This window comes from Hylobates moloch, unplaced genomic scaffold, assembly GCF_009828535.3.
Source record: "Hylobates moloch isolate HMO894 unplaced genomic scaffold, HMol_V3 SCAFFOLD_9, whole genome shotgun sequence".
In the NCBI taxonomy this organism is placed as follows: Eukaryota; Metazoa; Chordata; class Mammalia; order Primates; family Hylobatidae; genus Hylobates; species Hylobates moloch.
This window is the reverse complement of record NW_026652284.1, coordinates 112,547,671-112,575,158: the sequence shown is the minus strand read 5'-3', so window position 1 is coordinate 112,575,158 and position 27,488 is coordinate 112,547,671. Positions and strand designations below refer to the sequence as shown.

The 27,488-nt window shown below is 42.3% G+C and overlaps 1 protein-coding gene across 4 annotated transcripts in view; it reads left to right on the top strand.

Annotated features, from left to right (window-relative positions):
- KCNQ3 (potassium voltage-gated channel subfamily Q member 3) overlaps window positions 1-27,488 on the top strand; it is a 349,042-nt gene that overhangs the window by 257,676 nt on the left and 63,878 nt on the right. For 2 of the 4 annotated variants that reach the window (XM_058444223.1, XM_058444222.1), the window contains exon 2: window positions 16,348-16,445. The exons of the other annotated variants lie outside the window; for them this stretch is intronic. In XM_058444223.1, coding sequence (XP_058300206.1) covers window positions 16,348-16,445 — 98 coding nt within the window. The remainder of the gene's footprint in view (window positions 1-16,347; window positions 16,446-27,488) is intronic. 4 annotated transcript variants of the gene reach the window in all.

Below are 27,488 nucleotides of genomic sequence, written 5' to 3'. Positions count from 1 at the left end.
AAAAAAAAAAAAAAAAAAAAAAAAAAAGTGGCACATATACGCCATGGAGTACTATGCAGCCATAAAAAAGGATGAGTTTATGTCCTTTGCAGGGACATGGATGCAGCTGTATACCATCATTCTGAGCAAACTATCACAAGGACAGAAAACCAAACACTGCATGTTCTCACTCATGGGTGGGAATTGAACAATGAGAACACTTAGACACAGGGCGGGAAGCATCACACCCCAGGGCCTATCATGGGGTGGAGAGCAGGGGGAGGGATAGCATTAGGAGAAATACCTAGTGTAAATGATGAGTTAATGGGTGCAGCAAACCAACATGGCACATGTATACCTATGTAACAAACCTGCACGTTGTGCACATGTACCCTAGAACTTAAAGTATAATTTAAAAAGTAAAAAAAAAAAAAAGAGTTTCATGCCATTGATATTTTTATTTTAATTTTTTATTTGATTTATGCATTTATGTATATATTTATTTATCTTTCTCTGTCACTCAGGCTGGAAAGCAGTCATGCCATCTTGACTCACTGCAGCCTCTGCCTCCTGAGCTCAAACAATTCTCCTGCCTCAGCCTCCTGAGTAGCTGGAATTACAGGCATCACCATGCCCAGCTAATTTTTGTATTTTTAGTAGAGATAGGATTTCACTATGTTGGCCAGGCTGGCCTTGAACTCCTGATCTCAGGCGATCCACCTGCCTTGGCCTCCCAAAGTGCTGGGATTACAGACAGGAGCTACCACACCTGACCATATTTTAAAAAAGAATAATTATTTGGGAAAAAGTTCATCAGCTCGAGGCTCAATATACTAATTTTGATCAGCTTCTGCATTCATTTTATCATGTCTGGAGAACCAGCTTAAGTTGGCCATGATGCCTTAACGAGTATTCCTTCAGTTTTGAGAGGGGCAGAGGTGGCTGTGGTCAGTTTTTCTTATTTATCCCTAATTGCCCCCACACGTAGGATCTCATGGCCAAGTAGTCAGTCTAATCTGCTGCAGACTGCTTGTAAGAACTCACCCAGTCTACATGCCTTTCTTTATTCTTGGAATTGCAGGGGGTAGGTTTGGAGGGGGCATGCAGACGTGAGCACTTTGCTGTCTACCAATAAATGAACTCACCTAATGGAACGTAGGGAAGATGTAGATGAAAAAAATAGAAAGAATGTTGTTTATGAGAAGCGTGGGGCAATGGAAAGATAACCAGAATTAAAGAAATATATCATCAGAGTTTTGGGGATTCATGCTCACTCCACAGTTATCTTTCTGGGGGACCTCAAGAATGAGGTATGACCTCTCTGGGACTCATTTTCCTCATCTGTAAAATGGAAGAAATGGAGTATATTGATCAGATGGATTCTTACTTTTCTTTAGTAGAAAAATCTTTTATTTTCTTTTAAAGCTTGTGTTGCACCACAATATCCACAGCAGATAAAAACAAACAAACAACATAAGCTCTGCTTAAAGAGGATTTGAGGCAGGACAAGAGGATTAGTGGCTTGTCCTTTCTTGAAGGAGTGTAAGAACTAGAGTGACATCATTACATTTATATTTAAATAGTTCAAAGTGATTATTTTGTGAAAAAAAAAAAAAGATTCAAGAAGGCAGGATTGCAGGTGCGAAGACCATTTTTAGGTATTATTGTTTAAGCCAGACCGAGAGAGAACAGCAGGGAAGTTTGGGGGCCCCAGGGTAAACAGTATGATGTCCCAGGGACAGAGAGCGGGTAGAGAAGAAGGTAGCTAGCCAGGGTCCAGTGGGGATAGTGAGAGTCTACCTGGGTTTACCAAGTCACCAGTGTAGTTGGTTAGCTGGACCTTCATCAAAGTAGGAAGAACTGAGACCTGGCTCTACACAAGGAGATGAGTTAAGAGTTGCTTATAGCTCACTGGGCATGAATAAGGCAGCGTGTGCAGGGACTTGCTCATCAAGGGTGGTCTGAGACTCACAGCCTTGGCATCACCCAGGTGCTTGCCAGGCCCCACCCGAGACCGCTGAATCAAAATCTGCACTCATCAAGGTCCCAAAGGATTCCAATGCACGTTGGAGTTCCAGAAAACTGTTAGCGGAAAAACAATTTAGAAACAGATAAACCAGATTCTGAGATGCTCCATTTGCCGGTATTGACCTTAGCCAAATCACTTTCCTTTTCTGAATTTTCTCATCCACACCACAGAGGTCACAGTGTTCACCTTACAGAGAGTTTTCTGGGACAGAGATGCTGTGAGTAGAGTTTAGCTCTGAGCCTAGCCAAAGGTCAGTGTTGTAGAACATAGTGAAAAACAGTAACAAAGCATGCACAGTCATCCCTCCATTCCTCTGTGGCCGAGGAGAGAAGGGAAGTGAGGAAGGGAGGCTGGGCCTCCATGTGTTTCTGCTATGAATTTTTTGTTTTCAATTTTCTATCTTCCACAGTAATAGAAATTTATCATGGCTTTTTTGGAAGCAGAGAAAAGATTTTTCCTTTTAAATTGACTATTTCCAGGAATATTTGCTACCATTACATAGTACAAGGTATGAGCATGGATTTTGAACCCAAACACACCAGATTTTGACCTCCTTCTGCACTTCCTATCTGTGCAAATGCTGAGTGGACTGCTTACTTCTAGTTTTTCTCACCTGTAAAATGGGGATAATAAAACTTTCCAGATATTTGTGAGGGTGAAATGAGATGTGATATAAAAAAAGCCTTATTCTCTTTATAAATCTCCATCTCTCCCTTCTTTTATTCTATGATTGTTTCTGTCTATTGTTATTAGAAGATCCTTTTTGGTCACAACTGTGGTTAGAATTATAGCGTAGCAGCATTCACTCATTCATTTATTCATTCAACCAAAATGTACTGTGTGCCCACATGTGCCAGATGCCATTCTGGGTGCTTGGGATGTAGCATGACTCTGTCCATTTATGTTTCTGTTTTATGCCCCATCCATCCTGTGGGCTACACCTGTGCTAGGTAGTGTCCCAGGTGCTAGGGGTGCAGCACATGTGGGATTTATTATTTTTCTACTTTATGTCCTCCCCTGTGGGTTGCACCTATGCCAGGGCTACCTGACATGAATGGAGCAGAGCTTTTTTTTCTCCGTAGGGTACAGGCAAGGACCGTGGTCATTTGTATAGAATTCACAGAGCCTCCTTCATTTATGTTTCAGGGATAAAGCTCATTTTGCAAGGTTTTTCCATCCTCTATTAAAAATACACCCACAACCACACACTTGGCTAAGCAAATTAATAACATAAACAAGACTGAAAATATTTAACCTCCTTAGGAGAACCAACTGTTTTTCAAGGAGCCTGGCAGGGCCATTTGCATGCAAACACTTAATGGGCTGCTTTTAAATGATCCTTATCTATTTGTTGAAGTAGGCCTGGCCAGACCTCTCTTTGGCAGCTCTTTGTTAGCTATTAGTTGGAGCTGCTGCACATGAGCTGGAAAGTCATGAAAATGCACTTATTGAAAGATACTCAATAGTTCAGATTCCCAGTGTTTTGTTTTTTTTTTTTTTTTGAGACAGAGCCTCACTCTGTCACCGAGGCTGGAGTGCAGTGGCGCAATCTCGGGTCACTGCAAGCTCTGCCTCCCAGGTTCACACCATTCTCCTGCCTCAGCCTCCCAAGTAGCTGGGACTACAGGCACCCGCCACCACGCCTGGCTAATTTTTTTGAATTTTTAGTAGAGATGGGGTTTCAACGTGTTAGCCAGGATGGTCTCGATCTCCTGACCTCGTGATCCTCCCACCTCGGCCTCCCAAAGTGCTGGGATGACAGGCGTGAGCCACCGCGTCCCGCCAACTCTCAGTGTTTTATATGGACCTTTATCTCAATGAGGTAGAGATTCCGTGAATCAGCTTTGAAGGCTAGCCATGAAGAAATGGTGACTAAATGTAAATTGCACATAGTAAGCAATCAATAAAATGTTGAATGAATGAATGAATGAAGTAGTTTGATTTTCTTCCTTTGCCATCTGTTTGGACTCTTCTCCCGTGGTGTGCTGATGAATGTTTAACAATCACCTGTCATGTTTGCCTGTTTCTCTGGTATAAATACTCCCACCGTGGTAAATTTCAACCTGCCAATCTGACCTCACTTACCAGAGAGTTGGGCAGAGAGGTGCGCCATTGTATAGTAATTCCAAGATACAGATGCAAAAGATAAAATTTTAAGGTCATAGATAATAATGAAATGAAAAATCATTAGGTGTTGATGAGTTTTGAGCATTTATTGCCTTTGTTTTTAACATAATTTATTTTATTGTAAATATATATAATCTGTTCTTTAATTAACAGTTTACCAGCCTTGCAAAATTCCAGAGACTCTTAAGAGACTCCTTAGGAATTGGCTCCAGCACACCACTTCTTCTTGCCCATTGAACATATGCAAGCTCTGAGTAACATGACTCTAACAGGTGCCCACTCTGCCCTCTCTGTGTTGTCAGAGAGGACTATGAGCTAATAAGTGCTTCCTAACATGCAAATAACCAAATGATAGTGTGTGCACCCTCCCTCTGTGCAGCCCCTCCAACTCTCTGCACCCCTTTTTTGTGGCATTTTTCACTTTTCCTATGTGTGTTAAGAATGATTTGTGTACTTGTCTCCTAGGCTGGAGTCTATGCAATCAAAATTTCAAAACCCAGATGTCAATTGAAGTTCTCTGCCTTTGGGATCCAAGTGGAATTGGTTCCAACGCATTGTGCCACTGGCGGGAGGCCGCGTCCCTCCCATCCATTCTGCCCAAAGACAGGGCTGGGGAGGGATCATGTTTGCCTGCTGTCCCCTGACTATGAAACCCTGCAGGTGACTCCTTCCTATCCTGGAAAGGGGTCATCATTATGTCCTTGTTAGTGCCTGTGGCATCCAGCCCTGGTGCACAGCACTTTCTCTCTGATGTCCCTCAGAATATCACGCACTCAAAACACTTGCGCATATAGCACATTTCACTGAGGTTTGGGCTACTTCAGAGTTGTGTTTTGTTGCTGTTGTTGTTGTCATAGTTGCTGTTGCTGTTGTCATCATTGTTGTTTTACATTCCCATGTGGTTTGGCCCTTTATTCTCTGTAAAGCCTTCCATCTTTTCTTTCTCTAGGTCCCTATTCTGCGGCTCTTCCAAGTACTGCATAATACAGCTCCTGATACATTATGAGAGATTATTATGCAGAGAAATGTAGCTCTTTTTACTTTTCTGCATATTCTCAGACTCATTTATATTTACGGATAATCATAGACTCTCAGGTTCAAGTCCCCTTTATCTTAAACGTTGAGTTCCCAAAAACTGGACCATAAGATGAGGTGTCCTGAACAAGAGGGAGCAGAGAAGAGAAGGAGAGAGGCACAGTCAAAGGGACAACTTTAGCAAAGTCCCACCCCATGGAAGGGAGCTTCAGCCTCTGCCCACAGGGGAACTCTGGAATGTGAGTTACCCACCCAGGGCAGGGAAGCCGGGCCTTCACCAGCACCCCCACCTATCAGTCATGGGCTAAGCCCAACCCTCACCTGGCAGGCACATCTGCCCTCTGCTGGTCACCACAGAGAAAGCAGCTCCAGTAACTTATGGGCTACTTCCTTCAACAAACAGCAGCGGGTATAGGCTCCTCAGAGGCATGAGCCTGGGAAACAGTAAAAGATCCTTGAGGAGAGAAATGGGGCAGAGCATGGACAGCACCTGCTACAGTCTTTCAGGGCAAAACAGAACTGCCCAAGGCTTTCGAACACATTTCTTTCTCTTTTTCTCCTTAATCCTCTTTATGGAAAGAAGAAAACAGACTAGAGATGCATCTTCTACTGTGAATTATGGCACTGCCCTTACATATTATGTTGCTGTTGTCCCTGTGGTTGTCAACTGCAGCATAAATAGCTATAGTTAATTTTAAGTATTTTTCTCTCTTCCATACACTTAGAATTAACTCCATATTTCTTTCCCATACATAATCTCAGGGCACCCACGTAAACATTGTATGAGATAAATATTGTTATTAATCCCATTTTTGAGGTGATGGAATTAAGGTTCAGAAAGATTAAGTGACTGGCCTAAGGTCCCACAGCTATGGATTGGCTGAATTGAGACTCAGGTGTAGGTGATGGTGCTGCAGCTACAAGCTGCCCGAGTGCATGGCTCCATCTGCCTTCTCCAGCCAGGGGGAAGGACAGGTGCACTCCACTTCATGGAAGCCTGACTGACAATCCAAATTTACAAGGTGACATTTGGAAGTGATAACATGTCCCAGAAAGGAGTCCAGCATCTGTGGATGGGCAGAAGTCAGTGTTTGGAGCCCCAACACTGGCAGGAGTTGATTGAGGAAGGTCTAAAACTCTACCATTCATTCAAAAACTATTCCTGGAGCACCTACTGAATCCCAGGCAATGCCCCAGATACCAAACACAGCAGTGATCAAAACAGATACATCCCACCTCTAATCGGTCTAAGTCTCCTCACCTGTGGCATGGGGTTGATTACCCAGCCTGGCAGATTTGTAGAGGAGAGTTAATGAAGGAATGACATAAACATGCTTTGCCATGTGGCAATGTCATTTGTGCTTTCTCAGGTAGTGTATTCATCAAGATGAAGACGTTTTGAAAAAGGAATTCTCCTAAATCTGTGCTTTGCAAATGGTACCAATTGTATGTATGCATATGGAGAAGGGAGAGGAGAGGGGAGGGGAGGGAGGAGAGGATGTCAACGGTGAACAAACAGGCAGGGTTGCCCCTCACCACCGCACCCCATAACGCCACCAACCTTTTTTCTATTATACCACAGTTATTGGACTTGTACCTAAGATTTATTTTGAATAAAGAATTCTGCTCCTAACAGAAGGAAGTAAAGAAGGGAAGGAAGTTGAAAAGGAAGGAAGGAAAGAAAGGAGAGAGAGAGAGAAATATTGGCTTGGTTCATTTAAAATCATCTTCAGTTGCAGGAGGAAACATGTACCTGCTTGTTTTCAGGGTCACATCTATTGCATAAATTGTGGTCTGTATCTCAGAATCAGAACTAGAAAAGACCTATGGAAATTATTCAGCTACCAGGAGGGAACTGTAGCTCAGAGAGGTAAAGTGTCTTGTCCTGCAGCACCAAGGTGATTTGGGGGCACAGCCAGGACTAGAACCCAGGTCTCCTAACCCAAGTCTTAGGTCTTTTTACTGCCTCCTTGCTCTAGAACTTATTTATCTTTATTGTGAAGATGACCATAGGTACCTACAATGCCTTAGCTAGGTACGTTCTGAGTCATTCTGTGTATTTTCCATGGTTTTTTCTTGTCCTCATTTCAAGGAGAAAACTTAGTGTCCACACCTCTACAGAGAGAGAAAAAAACATCCCATTTGAAATGCTGCACTCATGACAAATTTCTCATGCCGTTTCATAACTTAGCCTGAAGAAGCATTGATTTACTCAGTCCCCATTAGAGCCCCGTGAGATCAAGGGGACCTTGATAAGTGGACTTGGGGTCTTTGTTACTGTGACTGCGATGGTTTTCAAACCAGAGCTTGCAATACCTTTCTAAAGTGATGGCTGGCCTTTAGATGGGCCCACTCAGAAAGCTGTCTCTCTCCTCATCCTCTAAGCCTGCGGCCTTTGAGCAAGGGAGGGACAGAACAAGGGTGAGCTCTGCCACCAGCTCAGCGTGAGAGGGGTGACATGCACTCTGCAGTAGCTGAGGGTAACTGGGATTGGATTGGGTCTTGCGTCCTGACCCTGGGAAGTTGTCAGCAGCCACTCTCGGACACAGAAAAATGAAATAGCCTCTCCTGCCAAACTGGGAAAGCTCCTTCAAGGAAACCAACTCTGGGGCAGAGGGAGTAGGAAGTCTAAGCCAGAATCCTTTTTACCCCCAGGCAGTTTGGGACGTAAAGAAAAGGGAAGCAATTAGAAATTGCAGAAGGAGAGTGGCACCTTGGTCAGTGAAATGGAGCCCCTGGTGCCACTGGTGGGACCATCAAACTGTCAGATGACAAAGCTGGAAGGGACAGTTAAGCTCTGATGGCAGAACTGAGTTTCCAAAATAATTGCAGTGGCTGGCGTTATGGGCTGGGTCTAAGAAGAAAAAAATTGAATGAAGATCAATGTGAAGACCTGTGCTTAGGTCCAGGAAGAAGTCCATTAGACACCATTGATACATGATCCATGGTTTCAAAATAATGTTTAAAAAAAAAAAGGAGTCTTGGTTTTAGTTTTCCATAAGTTCACTTTGAAAAGTCAACAGTGTCATGCAGGTGTCCTGAACTCTAGTGAATACAGAGGCTGCACACGTAGGCTCCTGGTGTGACTGGAAGAAGTGCACCTGCTCTGTGGGTAGTGTCAGGAAGTGCAGCGGCACCTTCCTACAGGTCTGTGTTTGCAGAAGGGCATCGCAGGGATGGCTCAGGCCTGGAGGGAGTCATCCCAAGTAACTAATGCCTATATGGGAAAAGGCCAAAGTCACAGGCTAGGGGGATGGTGACAGCAGTGGAAGTGAAGCAGAGTGAGGCGAGGAGGATGTAGTCTGTGGGAGGAAGCACATAGTCGACAGCTGAATGACTGAAGCATGGCGGGGCGCCTGAGTCTTCAGCCAGGATTCCCCTTCTTAAATGAACCTGGCTGAACACATGGATGGGGAAGGCCTTCTACTTGACATGGACCTGATGAACCTTTGAGTAGATTTAAAGATCACTTATTCAATAAACAGGGAGAGTGGGACATGTCCCGAAGAGAATGATTGGGATGGTAAAGATGCTTGAAAGTTGGTCCTAGAAGACCAGGTTTAAGGAACATGATTCTGAAAAAGAATAGAGAGAAATTAAAGAACTGCCTCCCAATGCTTGAAGAGCTTTTCATGGAAGAAAGGTGGTATTGCATATGTTTCCAGAGGAGAGAAAAGGATAATTGAGGGGAATTTATGGGAAGACAGGTGCCCGCTCCTTTAAGGGAAGGATTTGTAGAGGTTTTTGGTGCTGAAGCCAGTGGTGAGGGCCTTTTGTCTGAAGCCATAGGAATTGCAGGAATTAGGTAAATTCTTGAGTTGAAAAAGTGAGTGTGTGAGCCTATGTTCTGTGTGTGATGAATCAAATATAATCAGGGTCAGCTGAGCAAAGATGCAAATAATGCATCAGTGGGTACCTGCTCTGTGTTTAGCACTACAGCAGGTAGTAAAAAATGTGAATCCTGATGTAGCTAAGCCCAGGGGGTCAGGGTTGAGAGGTGAGAGGTGAAGGCCAGCTCTACTAATTATTAGCCGTGGCTTGGGAAATATACGTAACCTTGTTAAAAGGTTTTTTTGTTTGTTTTGTTTTGTTTTGTTTTGAGATGGAGTCTAGCACTGTCACTCAGGCTGGAGTGCAGTGGCATGATCTCAGCTCATTGCAACCCCTGCCTCTCAGGTTCAAGCAGTTCTCCTGCCTCAGCCTCCCAGGTTGCTGGGATTACAGGTGTCCGCCACCATGCCTGGCTAATTTTTTTGTATTTTTAGTAGAGATGGGGTGTCACTATGTTGGTCAGGCTGATCTCAAATGCCTGACCTTGTGGTCCACTCGCCTTGGCCTCCCAAAGTGCTGGGATTACAGGCGTGAGCCACCATGCCTGTCCAAAAGATATTTTTTAAATAAAAAAAATAGACTTATGACTCTCATATGTATATAAAATGAATGCATATTAAAGATTTTCTTTAACTCATCAGTCAGTGAGGGAACCAGGCAGATCTTATAAAGGACTCAAAAGGTTATCTGAAAAAGCGACACATTTATAGATCAGAGTATTGAACTAAACAGGCAAATGGAGGCAATTCTGATTCTACACAGGAGGAGGGGGGAAGGTCAATTGAAACTTTACTAGACAGGACAGAATTCACACGTCTAAAGGCAAGAATTATTTTTGCATTGCTATCAGTTGTTTATAATTTACAGAGTTGTAAAATAGCTCAAAGACAATAAAAAACTTGAGTCAGGTCACCTGGAATGGTGTAATCTAACCAATGTCCAGTTTTCTACTGAAGCACAATTTTTTCTCACATGTATTAGAGTCTATTTTTGTCCATCTTGGAAATGGCATTAATTGTATATCAATAGTTTGCTGTGAGGATTACAAAAAATGATGCATGACTTGCATTTTGATCAAATCTTTGGCCACATGGCAAGATTTCAGTGAGGGCCCAGTAGGCTCAAGGAGTACATGGAAGATACACTGTGATAAAAGACAAGGCAGGCCTGTGCAGAGTGCTATGGGGGCCCAGAGGGAGACCCAATGCTCTCTGCTATGGGAAGGTATGCAAAAGTGGCTTCTGTGCAGGACTTTACTAATAACATCCATTGAGTGATTATGTGCCAACCCATTTTAATACAGTGTCTTGTTGAATTTTTACAACCACCCCATGATGTAGATATTAACTTTCCAGATGAGAATACTGTGGTGGACAGACTTTAAGGTGGCCTCCATGATCTTCTCTCTTGATATAACATCAAAATATAGCACCATCTTGCTAGAGTTTTTCTCTCTCCTTTTCTGGCTTTGAAGAAGCAAGCTGCCATGCATCTCTACAGTCATAGGAAGTGAAATGAAATCTGCCAACAACCTGAGTGAACTTCGAAGTAGGTTCTTCCCCAGTCAAACCTCTGATGAGAACCCAGTCCTGGCCAACACTCTGTGGCCTTACATGGGAGATCTAGATAAGCTGCGGCAGTCAGTTGACCCATAGATACTGTGAGATGATAACTGTGTGTTGTTTTAACTGCCATGTTTGAGGTAATTTTTTACACAGTGTAAAAATGTCAAGAAAATAGCAAGTATATAGCTATCAAGCAACTTGCCCACCACTCCTCACTCAAAGTATCAGAACCGTGATTCAAACCCCATTCTTTCTGACTGCAGGGACACAGCCTTGCCCATGGCAGGCACTCACTGCAGGCTTATGTGTTTCTTTGACAGGTGACCAGCGAGAGACATGGCTCACATCCACACAGTCAGACTCCAGAGCCCACGATGTGAGCTGGTGATTTCTTCCTTCTGGAGAGTGACTTTTAACCCTGACTGCAGATGACTATCACATGAGGAAGTTTAAAAACCAGACTAGCATGGGCCCCACCCAGAGCTAGTACATTAGAAGATGTGTGGGTTAAAGATAAACATTGGTGTTTGAGTTCTTAAGGTGCACAGGTGATTTTAATTCACAGCTAGCTTTGCAGACCGGGGTTCCAGGACATTGTGATGCCCAGGAAATCTAGGTCATCATTACATCCTGGAAGAATATCCTTGTTAAAATAAAATTTTCTAGAAAAGATACAGTCATGACTCTTATACAGATAGAAGACAATTTACACACACACACACATACACACATGCACACACATACACAGAGGCTCATTTAATTATGACAGGGTGATGTCCCAGTAAACCCATCATAAATTGAAAATATTGTAAGTCGGGGATGCATTTAATACACCTAAACTACTGAACATCATAGCTTAGCCTAGACTACCTTAAACATGCTCAGAACACTTCCATCAGCCTACAGATGGGTAAAATCTGTAGTAATTTACTACTTTGTAATAAAATGGTGAATATTTTATGCAACGTATTGAATACTGTACTGAATGGCTTCTACTGAATGCATATCACTTTCACATAATTATAACGTAAAAAAATTCAGTCAAACTATTGTAAGTAGGGGTCCATCAGTACGTGTGTGTGTGTGTGTGTGTGTGTGTGTGTGGTGCGAATTACATACATTATACAAAAGAATGGCTTAATGACAATGAACAGGCCTAGAACCTGATAACCCAGAGCAGGCACAATTTTCCATTGAAACACGAACATTTTTTTCCACGTCCTGCTCTTTTTGCCTAAGGAGGGCAAGACACCATTCAGTCTTGTTTGGCTGGCACCAACCATCTTCCCCAAGTGCTCTGACAAGTCTGCTAGAGAGAAACAAAGGAAAGGCACAGAGGAGGAGCACAGGTTTAGAGAATGAGGAGGGCTCCTTTCAGGGAGGGTGGAGACTTACCGATGGAGGAGACAGGCAGAGGCCAGTGAATGGGAAGTCTGACCACCCATTATCCTCAGAGAAAATGGGCCCTGTTAGAATTGCTCCCAGTGTGTCTAGAAGCCCAAATACCCACAAGTAACCTGTCTCTCTTCCCATGCAGATAAACAGTCTGTGAGAAAGGGCCTGTCTGCCTCCTGTTCATCACTATTCCCAGATAATTGAACCCCTGGGGCCTGTGCTGAGCCATTCTAGCTTGTCTGCCTCCTTTGCAATAGCCCAAAGGCCAAAATGCTCCCTGCTGCCCCCTCCCAGACCCTGATGCAAACACGTTACAAACCTGCTCTAGATCCAGGAGGTGTTTTAGGAGGGAGAGGTATGGAATGAGCCTGAGCTGAAGGCCTCCTATGTGCCAGGTATGGTACTAGAATTTTCTGTGTGTGCACTTACTTGTTTCTCCCACCCAACATCTTACAATTGCTCTAAGAAGTCTTTTGATTAGACCCATTAGAAGTCTATTGATTAGACCCATTTTGCAGGGGAGAAAATTGAGGCTCAGAGTCAACCTAGTCCAGTATCGCCCAGGATGTTGGTGGCAAAAACTTAAAATCATATTTTCTGACCCTGATATTCCTTTCCCTTACTACCCCTCTTTTTCTACATATCAAAACATATGCAGCCTGTCCTTACTTTCTCAGGGCTCTCCTACATTAATATTGTGCCTCATTTCATAAAGTTTGATGTTGGTTCTAGGAGTTGGGAATAGTAGGGCCAACAAAACTGAAGCAGATGTGGCTTATAACACCAGCAGCTAGTGAATAACCTTTTTGCATTTTTTTCCCCTAAGTTAAGTGACTAGCCTTAACTTAGGGGTCTCAAAGCCACAAAATGCTCTGCGGTTTTTTTTAATTGCAGCCAATAGCTGGTCACCACCAAGAGCTTAGTAGGGTACTGTTGACCGCCCTTTGTCCCAGCAGAGTAGCATGTGCCATGCCTACTTTAAGGCTGATTAAAGTAATTAGTGTAATTGATTTCCTTATAAGGCCATGCATATCTTAAGGGCAGAATTGATTCTCAGGTCACCTCCGTACCTTGACACAGGGTTTTGTACAGAGTAATTGCTCAGTAAACATGTGTTGAACAAAGGACTGTGTAAGTAAATATAAAATTCAGGAGCATTTAGAGATGAATGCGGAGCCCAGGGAGGGAAAGAAATTGCTACAACAATCAGCCATCATGCCTATTGTCTCTAGAAGCACAGCTGGGCAAGCAGAAGCTGTCTCTGCCATGCTAATGCTGGTGTGATGTACTTTTTTTTTTAAATCTCTCTCATTTTGGAAACTTGAAGCCACTAAATGTTTCCATTCTAATGAGATTTCCAAAAGGAAAAGAAAAATGTCTAGAATAATCCATGTTTGTGTCATGCTGGGGGGAAACATAACAGGACTCAGATCTGACTTTGTGTCTATGTGTTTGGCTTTCAAAAGAAACAGTAGGGCCATTTGTAGAAAGGTGCTAATGGGATAAAAAAAAAAAGGCTGAGATGTTTACACTTTTCAGTTTGAGTCTGAGAGGACCAATTTTTATATCCGAGTGAAAAAAGTCTCCAGGGCATGGTAAGAAATGTAAGTAATATGCCAATTACTCATTGGTAATTTCCCCACTGCCTTCGGCCTGGAAGTGGTTGAACAGGCTGGAGTCTGATTTGGCTGCTGTGTAGGTGGAGAAGGTAAATGCCTACTTGAGGTAATTTTGGAGCTGCTGAGAATTCTAGTTTCCATTTTTCCTAGAACCTCTCTTCCTCAGCTGGGGATCTTATAAGAAGTGGCTTAGTCCTTTGGCACAACGCTTTATTCCCTATTAAAATGCAAATTCCAGGTGCCATTTTATACCTATTAAAGTAGCAATACAGCTAGCAAATAGTAATCGCCAATGCTGGTGAAATTAGGATGAAAATAGGTCCTCATACCTTACCCTAGATATCGTGTAAAATCATGTCACTCTTTAGTCAAGCCATCTGGCAGAATGGAGCAAAAATCCATACAGATGTTCAAAGCCCAGAAATTCCAAAGACTTATTATAAAGAGTTGGCCTTAAAGAAAAACTGTATGCACAATGGTATTTCTCACAGTATTATTTATAGTAACATACAATCGAAAGACTCTAAACCCAAATATCTAGCAGTAAGACAATGGCTATACATATTTTAGAGCACTGATGTCATAGAATGTTGCTCTTTCATTAAACATGATTGTTTTGAATATTTTATAACTAAGTGGAAGACTGTTTATGCTTCAATAATAAACAATCTAAGAATGCATCTTAAAGAATTAGAAAAGCAAGAGCAAACAAAGCCCAAAATTAGTAGAAGAAAAGAAATAATAAGAATCAGAGCAGAAATAAATTGAAATGAAAAAATAATACAAAAGATCGATGAACAAAAAGTTGGTTTTTTGAAAAGTTAAACAAAATGAAAAACCTTAACCAGACTAGGAAAAAGAGAGAGAAGATTCAGATAAATAAAATCAGAAATGAAAAAGAGACATAACAACTGATACTGCAGAATTTCAAAGGATAATTAGTGGTTACTATGAGCAACTATATGGCAATAAATTTAAAATCTAGAAGAAATGGACAAACTTCTAGATATGCTTTAATAATATAAAATGTGGACTACCACATTGTGACAGTGCAATTTTGTAAACCTTGTATATGACTGTGTCCTTGGTCTGGAAAGGGGACAGATGAAAATAGTTGATTTATTAGGTTTTGAGTTCAATATAAAGATTCTTTTATTTTGATTTCCACTGTTTGCTTTAAATTGTCTTTTGTGAATTGAGTCTTTTAAACCCAGAGGACTAGAAATGCACAGGGCCAAGGTGTCTGTCAGTGGACATGCAACGTGACCAGGAACCAATCAGAAATTGGAACAGTTTGGACTTGCAGTGGGAAATGCTGAAGAAAAGCCTGCCAGGGCAGAATTAGAGGGCTGGGAGGCTGTGGAAACCCAGGTGATATAGGGTGGAAGGACAGGGATGACCTAGAGCAGGTGCTCTAGATCCTAGGCTCTGGACTAGAAGCCCCAAGCCATTTTGAGACATCCTTATGGCTGGAAAGACATGGGGCAGGACTGACGAGAAAATGCTGGCATCTACTGTGAGCCTATTATAGATATGTCCTCTTCTTCTGCAAAGTGTGAGAGGTTGAGGGGAGTCATGCAACCTGTTCTTCATTCCTCATACCACCTTCTTACCTTCCACCCTCACATACCAAAGTCTTCTCTCCCTGGGCCCAGGGAAGAGCAGCTGAAGGACTTCTGCTAGAGAGAGAGGTGATGCTCTGCCTTGCACATCTATTAGTACATATATACATTATTATACAAATATGTATATATGTAAACATATTTAGATATGTATACATATCTAAAATATGTATAGCCATTGTCTTACTGCTAGATATTTGGGTTTAGAGTCTTTCAATTGTATGTTACTATAAATAATACTATGAGAAATACCATTGTGCATACAGTTTTTCTTTAAGACCAACTCTTTATAATAAGTCTTTGGAATTTCTGGGCTTTGAACATCTGTATGGATTTTTGCTCCATTCTGCCAGATGGCTTGACTAAAGAGTGACATGATTTTACACGATCTCTAGGGTAAGGTATGAGGACCTGTTTTCATCCTAATTTCACCAGCATTGGCGATTACTATTTGCTAGCTGTATTGCTACTTTAACAGGTATAAAATGGCACCTGGAATTTGCATTTTAATAGGGAATAAAGCGTTGTGCCAAAGGACTAAGCCACTATGCTCTAGATATTTCCTGCCCTGGCCTTCCTAGAAGCAGGGTGCTGTGCCCAATACCTGCAGTCACAGCAAGACTGTCATTGAGCCCACCTATTGAATATTTCTGCCTACCAGAGGATCTTCCAGGGACTTTGCATCCTTTATCGCCAGTTTCTACTATAGTCTCACAAAGTGGACACTGCTGTCACCAACTTACAAATAAGGAGGCTAGGGCTAAGATCATTTACCTTATTAAATTAAATACCTTAGCCTGAGTCACAAAAGCTTGAGGATAAGAGGCTGGGATCAAAGATAGCATCTGGTTCTGAAGCTCACGCTCTTTCCCCAAGTCTGCACTGCTTTTAGTTTAGTGTCTTGTACACAGACAGTGCTTTATAAATGCCGATAGTAGGTGCTCCATAAGTGTTTGTTAAATTAAACATCCTCCTGACATTTGGCATCATTTTCATGGCACAGTGGGTGTCCGTGGAAGGATGAATTCAGACCTCAACAAATACCATCCATAGTGCAGGCAAATAATGTTTTGTTTACAAAGCTGAATGGACTTTGGTTTGAGGTTTATGGATTTTTAATAACACCTTTGTTTCTCCCACCTTAGAAGATCATGCAGATTCCTACAACGAAGAGAAGTAAGCTTCTTTCTTGGTGCTTCTCTCTTCTGATTGTTCAAGGCTTACCTTCTTATCTTTTTGGAGGGTGAGTACCACACAACCCCCTCCAGCTCTTAGATACAATGTGTCCTATGACAAGCTCTTGAAGAAATTAGGAAGAAGTCAATAAAAATGATCCTGATGAGAGTGAGCCAACTGGAAACGAAGCTCAGGCATTTTTGTATATTGTCCAAGCTTCCAGGATCAGCTTTCCTGGATGGGCATTAGAGAAGGGCTGTGCTGTGCATGTAGGATGCTCTGTAGGAGAACATAGTCTTATCACCGTGGTGAAAATTAAGGAAGAAAACAGAGAGGGGGTGATCTGCATTTCAAGCATGGAGGATGATGAGAAAGGGTCTGAATTTACCAACTTTTACTGATGCTGGCTTTTCATTTGCACTTGAATAGCAGTGCTCTGGTATGTAAATATCTACAATGTCATTTTATTAGCTTCATTTAATAAATAAAGTCTGCAGTTTCCAGAGATGAGGCAATGTGACCAAGTGCACATGGATAGAAATGTGATTCAGAAGTTAAACCTAGATCTACCTGACTCCTAAGAAGACCCTTCACTTTCTAATAAATCAAGTTGCCCAAATGCCAAGTGGCTCTGTGTGTATGAAGGGTGGAGGATGAGGAGATGGTGGGTTAGGAGAAGAGAGAGGAGACAGGGAGCAGAACAATTGCCCTGATGCCCAGCCAAGGCCACGAGTTAAGCAGAGGATGGGGGACCAGAATGAGGCTGGAGAAAGATGAGTCTTTTCCAGTGTTAGTCATAGAGGCAGAGAGAGGTAGACCAGATGTGAGGTGTTATTTCAAAGGAAAAATGGACACCATTTGCTAGTGGATCAGGTGTGCCAGAGGCTAGGCAGGGATAGTGCACAGCTGTTGTGTGGGAAGGGGAAGAATATGAAAAAATAGAAAGGCTTAGGCCAAATAAACCCTGCCTTCATGCACCTGCCATTGCTGGTGTTGGAGACGTAGGATCTGCCTCCAGCACGGCTCACACATACCCAGTGTCACTTCTTAACACTGCCCTGTTTAAAGGGTTTGTCCTCAAGAACTTGATTATAAAGAACATTTACCTACTTCTGTTTCATCAGTTCTAAGCTCCACATTTTTCCCACTTTGACATCTCTAAAATGAGGATGTGAGACACAATCAATGGCTGTCATAAGGTAATTGTCAGTTTTCCTTTCTTAGTAGTTTGTACAATTATTGTGTGTGTTACAATTGATTGGTATCTGAAAGACAATGAAATATAGTGTCTCTTGGTAGAGGTCCCCCAAGATATATGTTTGATGAAATCCAAATGTATTGTAATAGTGACAGTTGCTTTCAGTTATTAAGAATTTACAAATTCCCCAGGCACCACGTTATGTGATAATAAAAATAACAATCATTAATAATAATAATCCCTGAAATCTGTCAAGCACTAGACTAAACATTTTATTATCCCTATTTTACGGATGGAGAAATGGAGGCATATTTAGTTCTCACAGCAACTCTTTGAGTTTGAATGATTATCCCCGTAATAAACACAAGGGATTGGAGAACCAGAGAGGTTAAGTTACTTACTCGAAGTCACACAGCAATAAATAATGCAGTCAAAATTTAAACTCATTCCCTGTCTGACTCCCAAATTTATGTTTCAAGTGATAAATAATTTGCAAGGGAGCATGCCTTTGTCAGCAAATTGGAGAGGAAGTACTATTTACTGAGTCACTACTGCCTGCCAGTAAAGATTTTATATCCATTATTTTATTGAATCCTCTTATGAGGTAGACCCTTTATTCTCACTTTAGAGATGAGGAACCAGAAGTCCTGTGCTGAGACTGGGTTTGAAACCCTGATGTGTCCAGTTCAGGGACCCAGGGTCTTCCTTGACAGGAGTTCCTCATGATGCTTGGTCAGGTCACAGGGAAGTTTGCCTCAAAGCCTAAAGTAACACACAGTTCGTATCATGCTATGGTTTAAATGTGTCTCCTAAAGTGCATGTGATGGAAACTTACTCCCCAATGTTTTGGAAATGTAATCCCCAACGCAACAGTGTTGAGAAATGTGGGACCTTTATGAGGTGATGAGGTCAGGGCGGCTCTGCCTTCATAAATATGTTAATGCCATTATCTTAGGGGTGTGTGTTTGTTATTGCAAGAGTGGGTTTCTTATAAATATGAGTTTGGCCCCCTCTTACTGTCTTGCTCACCTGCTCTCTAGCTATGTGATACCTTCTGCCATGTTATGACATGACAAGAAGGCTCTCACCAAATGCTCACACCACACTCATGGGCTTCTTAGATAAAATTCTGTTGTTTATAAAATAATCTCAGTCTCTGATACTCTGTTATAGCAACCGAAAAAGGATTAAGACACGCTATCCAAAAACATGCACCTGGGGCAGCAACAGTGAGTTCAAACAACGTTGTTGACTTAGTTAAAAACCACTAAGGAGACGATGAGGCAGTCAGGAAGAAACGCATGATAACGTATCATGAAACTTAAATAGATGTTTCCAGAGGCAGATTTATCACAGTACTAAAGAAGCTTAAACTGCAGGCCCTAAGCTAATTTTATTCGTAATTTATATTAATTTCTTTAAAGAGACCTCCATAAAACCTGTGTATTCCCCTATTTTATTCCTCCAATCATTTTAAATGCTCCAGTATCTAACGCAACAGGGGTGTTTTTTTAGATTAGGTCCCCTATATTAAAGTTTTAAATTTTTTTTTCTGTACAATATTAGATACGTAACATGTTTTCAGGTGGTGCTGAGTGAATGAAATTGCCCTTGGCTCATAGTTTAGATCAGGAGTTGGCAAACTTGTTCTTAATAAGCAAGGTAGTAAATATTATAAGCTTTATAGGCCAGACCACCTCTGTTGCAACTACTCAGGTCTTCTGCTCCATCACAAAAGCAACCACGGACAATAATTAAACAAATGCAGTGGCATAATAAAAATTTATTTACAAAAATGAGCAGAATGCCATAGTTTGCTAACACCTAGGTTAGGTGGTTAAAACCTACCTCTATCTTATACATTTGTGGATTTGTAGATGGATAGGGATATGATATCGATATAAACATATATATGTGGATCTAGAAATAGATATAGATTTGTCTGTGTTATTTATAGGTATGATTTTCTTTCCCCATTTCCAGAATATGGAAGTTTTTAAAGACGGTTTATTTTTGTTCCTACATGTATTGAGTCAATTTTGGAGTATTTTCTATGATTATACGATAAGAAGGAACAAGGTAAAAAACTAGCATTTGATAAGTGCCCACTATATACTAGAATTTTTAGGCACTTTTACACATTTACACTTCTTTTTTTTTTTTTTTTTTTTTGAGACTGAGTCTTGCTCTGTCACCCAGGCTGGAGTGCAGTGGCACGATCTCGGCTCACTCCAACCTCAGCTTCCCAGGTTCAAGTGATTCTCCTACCTCAGCCTCCCGAGTAGCTGAGATTACAGATGCCTGCCATCACACCTGGCTAATTTTTGTATTTTTAGTAGAGACAGTGTTTCAGCATGTTGGCCAGGCTGGTGTCGAACTCCTGAACTCAGGTCATCCACTCACACAGGCTTCCCAAAGTGCTGGGATTACAGGCATGAGCCACCGCACCTCACCCACATTTACACTTTAAATGATACTCTTTTAATCCATTTGATTATCCCACGAGGTAGATTTAGAGGAAACCTTTTATTCCACAGTTAATAGGAATCAATAAAAACCTACTTAAGAGGAGCCTATTGAAAACGAGAACCAATACTTCATACCAAAGAGGGAAGACAAAAAATTCATATTAGTACTTTGTCTTTAAAAAACTATTAAAACACAAAAATGTGTTTATTGTATCTCATGCTTAACAAAAATTTAGGTTATAATTGCAACTGTGCTCTAATTTTTAGAATGAACAACTTACTCAGGTACTAATTGGGGGATATGTTCTTTTTTTTGTTTTTTTTTTTTTTGAGACGGAATCTCGCTCTGTCGCCCAGGCTGGAGTGCAGTGGCGTGATCTCGGCTCACTGCAAGCTCCATCTCCTGGGTTCACACCATTCTCCTGCCTCAGCCTCCCAAGTAGCTGGGACTACAGGTGCCCGCCATCACGCCCATCTAATCTTCACTGTGTTAGCCATGGTGAAATGCCCGGGGTTTCACCGTGTTAGCCAGGATGGTCTCGATCTCCTGACCTTGTGATCCACCTGCCTCGGCCTCCCAAAGTGCTGGGATTACAGGCGTGAGCCACCACGCCTGGCCCAAGGGGATATGTTCTTAATGTCAAATTATTTAATACAATATGACTGTACATTTTATTTTCCCAACGTTTAGGGGTAGGATTGGTTGAAGTTTTTAATCCTTTAAAGTATCAATTAGTTGTTTTTTTTTTTCTTGCAAGATTGTCACTTGTCAATGGCCTTGCTGTATTTAAAACAGCTTTCCATCATCATTTCTATCAACTTTGTGAAATCCTGCATCTTTTGTAAACTTTGCCTTTTTGCTTTGCAAGTGGTTCGTGTTGTACTACTGAATGGTGTATCTGATGGTGAGGCAGAGACTGACCTGCAAAGCCATGACGTACCCAGGATATAGGTTGCTGTGATATTGTCAAGGATGTTTGCATGGAGACTTCATTAGGGTAGTGCCTTTGGGTATAAATGTTTTTGCTGTCCTGTGCAATCTCTTAACTAAGTAGACTGAAATAAGGAATATTAAGATAACAGAGATACCTTAATTCGTTACTCCTGTTTTTCTGGTTTTTGTTTTTTGAGATGAAGTCCAGTTTTGTTGCTCAGGCTGGAGTGCAGTGGCATGATCTTGGCTCACTGCAACCTCTGCCTCCCAGGTTCAAGCTATTGTCCTGCCTCAGCCTCCCAAGTAGCTGGGATTGCAGGCACCCACCACCATGCCCAGCTAATTTTTGTATTTTTAGTAGAGATGAGGTTTCATTGTGTTGGCCAGGGTGGTCTCGAACTCCTGACCTCATGATCCACCCACCTCAGCTCCCAAAGTGTTGAGATTACAGGCATGAGCCACTGTACTTAGCTGTTACTCCTGTTTTATAGATAGGAAATTGAACTTTGGAAAAATAAACCTGCCAAAGATCGTCATGTTGCTAAATGGTGAGCTAAGATTCAGATCCTGGCAAACTAGTATTAGTTATCTATTCCTGCATAACAAACTGCCATAAAACTTAGCTAAACACAACACACATTTATTATCTCCCACTTTCTGTGGATCAGGAGTCCAATCATAGCTTACCTGGGTCTTCTGTTCAGGGTCCCTCACAAAGGCTGCAATTAGTGTTGGCCAGTGCTGGGGGCTCATCTGAAGGCTCAACTGAGGAAGGATTCTCTTCCAAGCTTTCTTCTGTGGTTGTTGGCCAGGGGCCACATTTGGTTCTATACCACATGGGCTTCTCTAGCACAGCAGCTTCAAAGCCAGCAAGAGAGACAGTCTACTTGTAAGACAGAAGTTGAAATTTTTTGTAACCTAATCACAGAATTGACACCCTTTACTGTAGTCTATTGACTGGAAACAAGGCACACCTCCCAGCCAACTTTAAGCAGAGGGAATTACCTAAGAATGTGATGAGCAGAAGGCAAAGATCACTGAGAGCCATTTTAGGGTGTACTTGCCACAACTGGACTCTGAAATATTTACTCTTTTCCTTTTTGGTACCAGTTTATGAGGGAAACATGGCAGGTACTTGCAACATGAAGATGCTTAAAGTGAAACCTCACATCACTTTGTAGTACCTATTACCCTGGCATGAAACTTTTGGATGTTTAATAATATGCTTTGTTAGTGATGAGACCTCAGTCCACAAGAGAAGGCAAATACTTCAGTCCCTAGCATGCCTGATACATAGAAAGCATGCCACAAATGACAAATTAAATGTGACCAGATTGACCTTAGCATCCCAGGATATATCAGAGACATGGTTTGTCCTGGAGCAAAAAGGGAAAACATCTGGAGATGGACTCTTTCTCTCTTCTTGCTTGGCTCAGATTCCCACTGTGCCTGCCCACTCAGTGTGGCCAGAGGATCATGTGGACCTGGAAGTTCCTAGCTAATGGCTTGTCTCTAGCCTGCAGGGAGAAAGGAATGTGACTTGCCAGAGCTTGACTAGCATTGCTTTTATATGCAAGTGTCAAAGGAGAACAGGGATAGAGAGAAGGTGTTGGAGGCAGTGTTAATGGGGCTGTTGTATATTTTAGCTGATGACAGTGTTAGTGTGGAGGAGGACATAGGCATGGCACAGAGCTGCTTGGCCTGGTGAAGGCTGAGAACACTATCCTAGGCAGAAGCCTCCACCACAACCATCACCCACCCAAATATGGCATGTGTAGAGCAGGTTGGATGAATCTGGGAATACTGACAAAAAGGAGGTCTTCAGAAATAGACAAATGGTTACTCAGACTGGAATCGAGGGGGAAAGAGACAGTGTGTGAGGGAACTGGAATATCATCTTGCTAGGGGTTCTACAAATTTTTAGTTGACTTGCTCATTCTAAATAAAGGAATCCCAGGTCTCATAAAATGGCAAAAAAAAAAAAAAAAATTTCCATGAGCCATGGTGGGACACAGTCACTGGCCTCACCCATCTGAACTAAAATTCACTCTTGCAATAGTTAAGACATATCAGCCCTGTGTGCTGTGCCAAGCACAGCACTGTGTAGTCTGTGAGCATTTATTTTCACAACATCCCTGAATTAGGAGCTATTTTCATCCCTGTTTACAGATGAGGAAACAATCCCTTAGGTGCTAAGTGGCAAAGCTGAGGTCTGAAATCAAGTCTATTTATCTTTGAAAGCCTTTCCAGACCCTCCCACCAGGGTTATTGGCTGAAAGGATGGACCCATGACAACAGCCCTGACAGGCCTTGGGTACCATCTGCTTTAATTCCTTCATTTCACAGATGTAGGCACTGAAATCTGAGGAGAGGAAAGAACTTCCCCAAGCTCCTAAGTGAGTAAACGGCAGAACTGGAAATAGGTCTGAGATGTGTAGTTTCTTCAGCCAATCCTTTGGGTTGGGCACTGTGATCCCAAGAGGAAAATTGTTGCATCTCTGCTTCTCCAGATTGGCCTACAAGAGAACACAGAGGCACGGGGTGCAAGCACAAAGTGATGTGCTCTGTTCATCATTGAATGCCCAGGGTCTAGAATGGTAAGTGCATGTCAAGGAATGGGTGGATTCTATGAGGAGAAAAGAACAAAATCCTAAAAATCCTACGCGAATGCACAAAAGGATTTTTCTAATGTTGACTGGTGAACAAGAGAAGATGAACAATTAGCTCCTAGGGGACAATGGAACATCTGTTCCTAACTCTTGGCATATAATGAATGATCAGTAAATATTTTATTGAATAAATGAATTAATAGAGGAGGTGACATTTGAGCTGAGCCTTAAAAAGTAGAAAGGAGGAGTCATTTGGATGAGGGAGAGAAAACATGATGGAGAAGAACCAAATTTTGAAAGGCCTGCCACATTTTGATGAAATTGTAAGTTTGATGTGACTGGAGGGAGAAAGAATGAAGAAGTAAGCTTAGGAAAGAAAACTAATAAATTTTGGAGATCTATTAGGTATCTGGAGATCTATTAGGTGCATATTAGGTATGCACATGTTTATAATTATAATGTCTTCTTAATGGATTGACCCTTTCATCAACAGATAATGTACTCTTTTGTGTCTTGTAACAATTTTTGTCTTGAAGTCCATTTTAAAGTCTAGTATTACTATAGCCACCCCAGCTCTATTTTGGCTCCTGTTTGCGAGGAATAGCATTTTCTATCTTTTCACCGTCAACCTACTTGTATCTTTGGATCTAAAGTGAGTCTCTCGTAGACAGCATATAGTTGAGTCATGTTGTTTATCCTTTCTTTCATGACATGATCTGTTCTGGGGGAACCTGGTTTACCTTTCTAAAGAGTTGGAACTTTTCCCTGTAATGGATATGAGGAGCCCACAGCTGTATAATCAGTATCCTTGCTTAGAAAAATGGTACTGGAAAGCATTTACCGATGACTACATGGTGAAGGGCACACTCTTCCAGTATTCTCTCCTGTGCTTTCTTCTGCTCACCGACAGCTCTTGCTGCCTCTTTCCAGCTCAGATGGCTGAGTAGCACTGAAGGCCCCCTAAAGGGACATGAGGATATCTGCCATGGCCTGGCTCAGCTGCGTCAAGTTGCTGACCCTGAAATGCAGCCTCACAACAAAGGGTGTTTATCTGCCTCCCGTGCTCTTCTATTAAATAGTTGAGAGTTTTGCAACTTTTAAGATAGTATTAAGAGATGGAATTATTTTGAATGATTTCAAAATTATTCCTTGTACTTTTTTATGTGTTTTATAAAAGTCTGACATTTGCCAACATGGTTTATAGTGCCTAACACCTCATCGGTAAGTAAGCACATGGCATATTTGGAGAGAGAAAAAGTATAAATGTTAAATGAAGAAAAACAGCGGTCAACTCTCAAAAGAGAAGATGAATACATCGGTTTTGTTTTAATTCCATGAATGACCCTGGTATATGGTATTTAGCCTTTTGCCCTGCTGTTGGTGGGGTTCGGCAGAAGTGGACAGGTTGTAATCAGGTAAAAGAATAGCACAAATGTCCATAAAGATTCACTCTTTGATTTACCAGAGATAAAGTAGAAAGTGGCACAGTGGAGGATGCAGCAGGCTGGGAGTTGAGAGACCAGAATCCTCTTTCTAGCTCTGCAGGGAGTTATTTTGTAGCCATAAGCAAATCACTCACAACTCTGATGTACAAATTTCCTTTCTGTTAGATGAAAGAATAATAGGTCCTTCTTAAGGTTTCCTGAAATTTCCAGCTAATCAAATTTTTGAAAGAGCTTGGCACGAGTCAAATCAGGAAGAGGAAGATTTAGAAAAACGATTTTAGCTCTGACTTATGTTCTCATGTCTGGGTTCCAAGGGAATGGCAAATGGTTGGTCTTTTCCTGCACCTGTGACAGACATCACGAATCAATAATAGCATTTCCCCCCAGTTAACTTGGCTGCAATCTGGACTCTTTTCAAAACCGCATTCCTGGCAGCCTTAACCAATCCATACTAGTGGGTTTTCAAGATAAAAATGATTTGTCAACCCTGTTCTTAGTAGATGGAACAGTTCTCATTAGGAGATGACTCAAACACCCTTTTTGGGGCTGACTCATGGAAAATAAAGAAACCCCTGGCGCACAGTGAGTGCTTTACATCTGAGGCTTTTCAATTGAGGGTCAGCCGGATCCTCACGCAGTTTGAGGTCTGTCACTGCCTTTTAAGGTTATGTCTCCTTCTTAAGATTGAAGATCAGTAATGGTGGCCAAGGGTTAGGACAGGTGCAGCTAACTATGACATAGCAATGCCTGTCTTTTAGACAATTCAATTCTGCCTTCACCTAGCTAGGAAAAATGTTTCTGTGCATCGCTATTCAATGGCAGACAGACAAGGATTCTAAGAAAGAGAGTCTAGTGCTACCTTCTAGGACATCTTGAGGGCTACAGATGCTCTGAAAGCTGTCCACTGACAGCTGTAATTAGAGCAGGAGCCAGCAGGGGTATCTGGGAGCTATCTGGAATGTTACTGAGATTTTCTCTGCCAAATGTCAGACTCCAGAGGAAGAGAAGGGAAGACATTTACTTCTCCCAGCTGAACTGAGAGCAGCAGGCCAGGCTGCCTTCCCCGCTCGCCCTCTGGCTCTGACCACACCTCATTCTCTGCAGATTCTCTTCCAAGGCCCCAGTGCTCTCAGCACAGTGTCTGACTTCTCACTCCCTTTGTGTCCCTCCTGCCTGAGCTTGGAGACTGAGTTCCCCATCTGTAAAATGGGGATACAAATAAAATGATAGTCCCCTTCCTCGCAGTGTTGCTCTCAGGAGTAAAAGAGAAAATGATATACGAAAAAATTCCTGCATCAATGTTTTCACCGTGTTTGTCTCACTGTGAATGAAGCCTGTGAGGGGATGTTTGGCTGGAAAACTTGCCTCTTACTTCCAGCAGGCTCAGCTTTGGAGTCTATAAATAGATGCCATACATGGATGAGAAGAGGCGGCAGGGTTTTCCTGGTACCACCGTGGTCATCCCTCACATCTGCATCTGCAAAAGCCTTCCTTGCCTGCTGCCTGACAGAGGTTAGGTATCCAGTGGGCCTGGACAGCTCACACTGGTTCCTGAGGCCCGTGCATCTGACACTTTAGAGCCACGTGCAGCTACAAAGCAGACTTCCTTGTGTCAGTTCCCTTTTGCCCTCCCCAACCTGGGCTTGGATGGAAGATGGCCGAAGGTGAGGAAAGAATACTGAGGGTGGAAGCATGGAGGCGATGGAGACTGATTTAAGGGCATATTCGTGACTGTTGACCTTGACTGGAATTGTTTGCAAAGACAGCCTGGATGCTGCAGACAGAAGGCTGCTATTGGCTCTCCACAAGACTCCTGGCCGCAAACCCTCGCTCACTCCTGCGGGGTGTAGAAGAGAGGGAGAAGTGGTGGGCAAGGCACAGAGGAAGGAGGAACAAGAGAGGAGAGGAGCAGTGGAGGAAAGGATGCAGGAGAAGGAGAGGAAAAGGACTCAGGAATGCCAGGGCAGTAAGAGAAGAGCAGAGGAAAGGAAACAGTCAAGACTATGGAGAAAGACCTGGTGATGTGGCTCACACCTGTAATCCCAGCACTTTCCAAGGCCAAGTCAGGTGGACCACCTGTTGTCAGGAGTTTGAGACCAGCCTGACCAAAATGGTGAAATCTCATCTTAAAAATACAAAAAATTAGCCAGGCATCGTGGTGCATGCCTGTAATCCCAGCTCTTTGGGAGACTGAGGCAGAAGAATCGCTTGAACCCGGAAGGCAGAGGTTGCAGTGAGCGGAGATTACGTCACTGCACTCCAGCCTGGGTGACACAGCGAGATTCTGTCTCAAAAACGAAAAAACAAAAAGCAAACAAACAAACAAACAAAAAACACCAGACTATAGAGAAAGACACTGAAGTGACTAAGGACAGAAGAAAAGGAAGAACAGGGATAACTGGTGAGAATGGAGAGAGAGGAAACCAAAACAGGAATAGAAGCAGAAAACCAGGAAG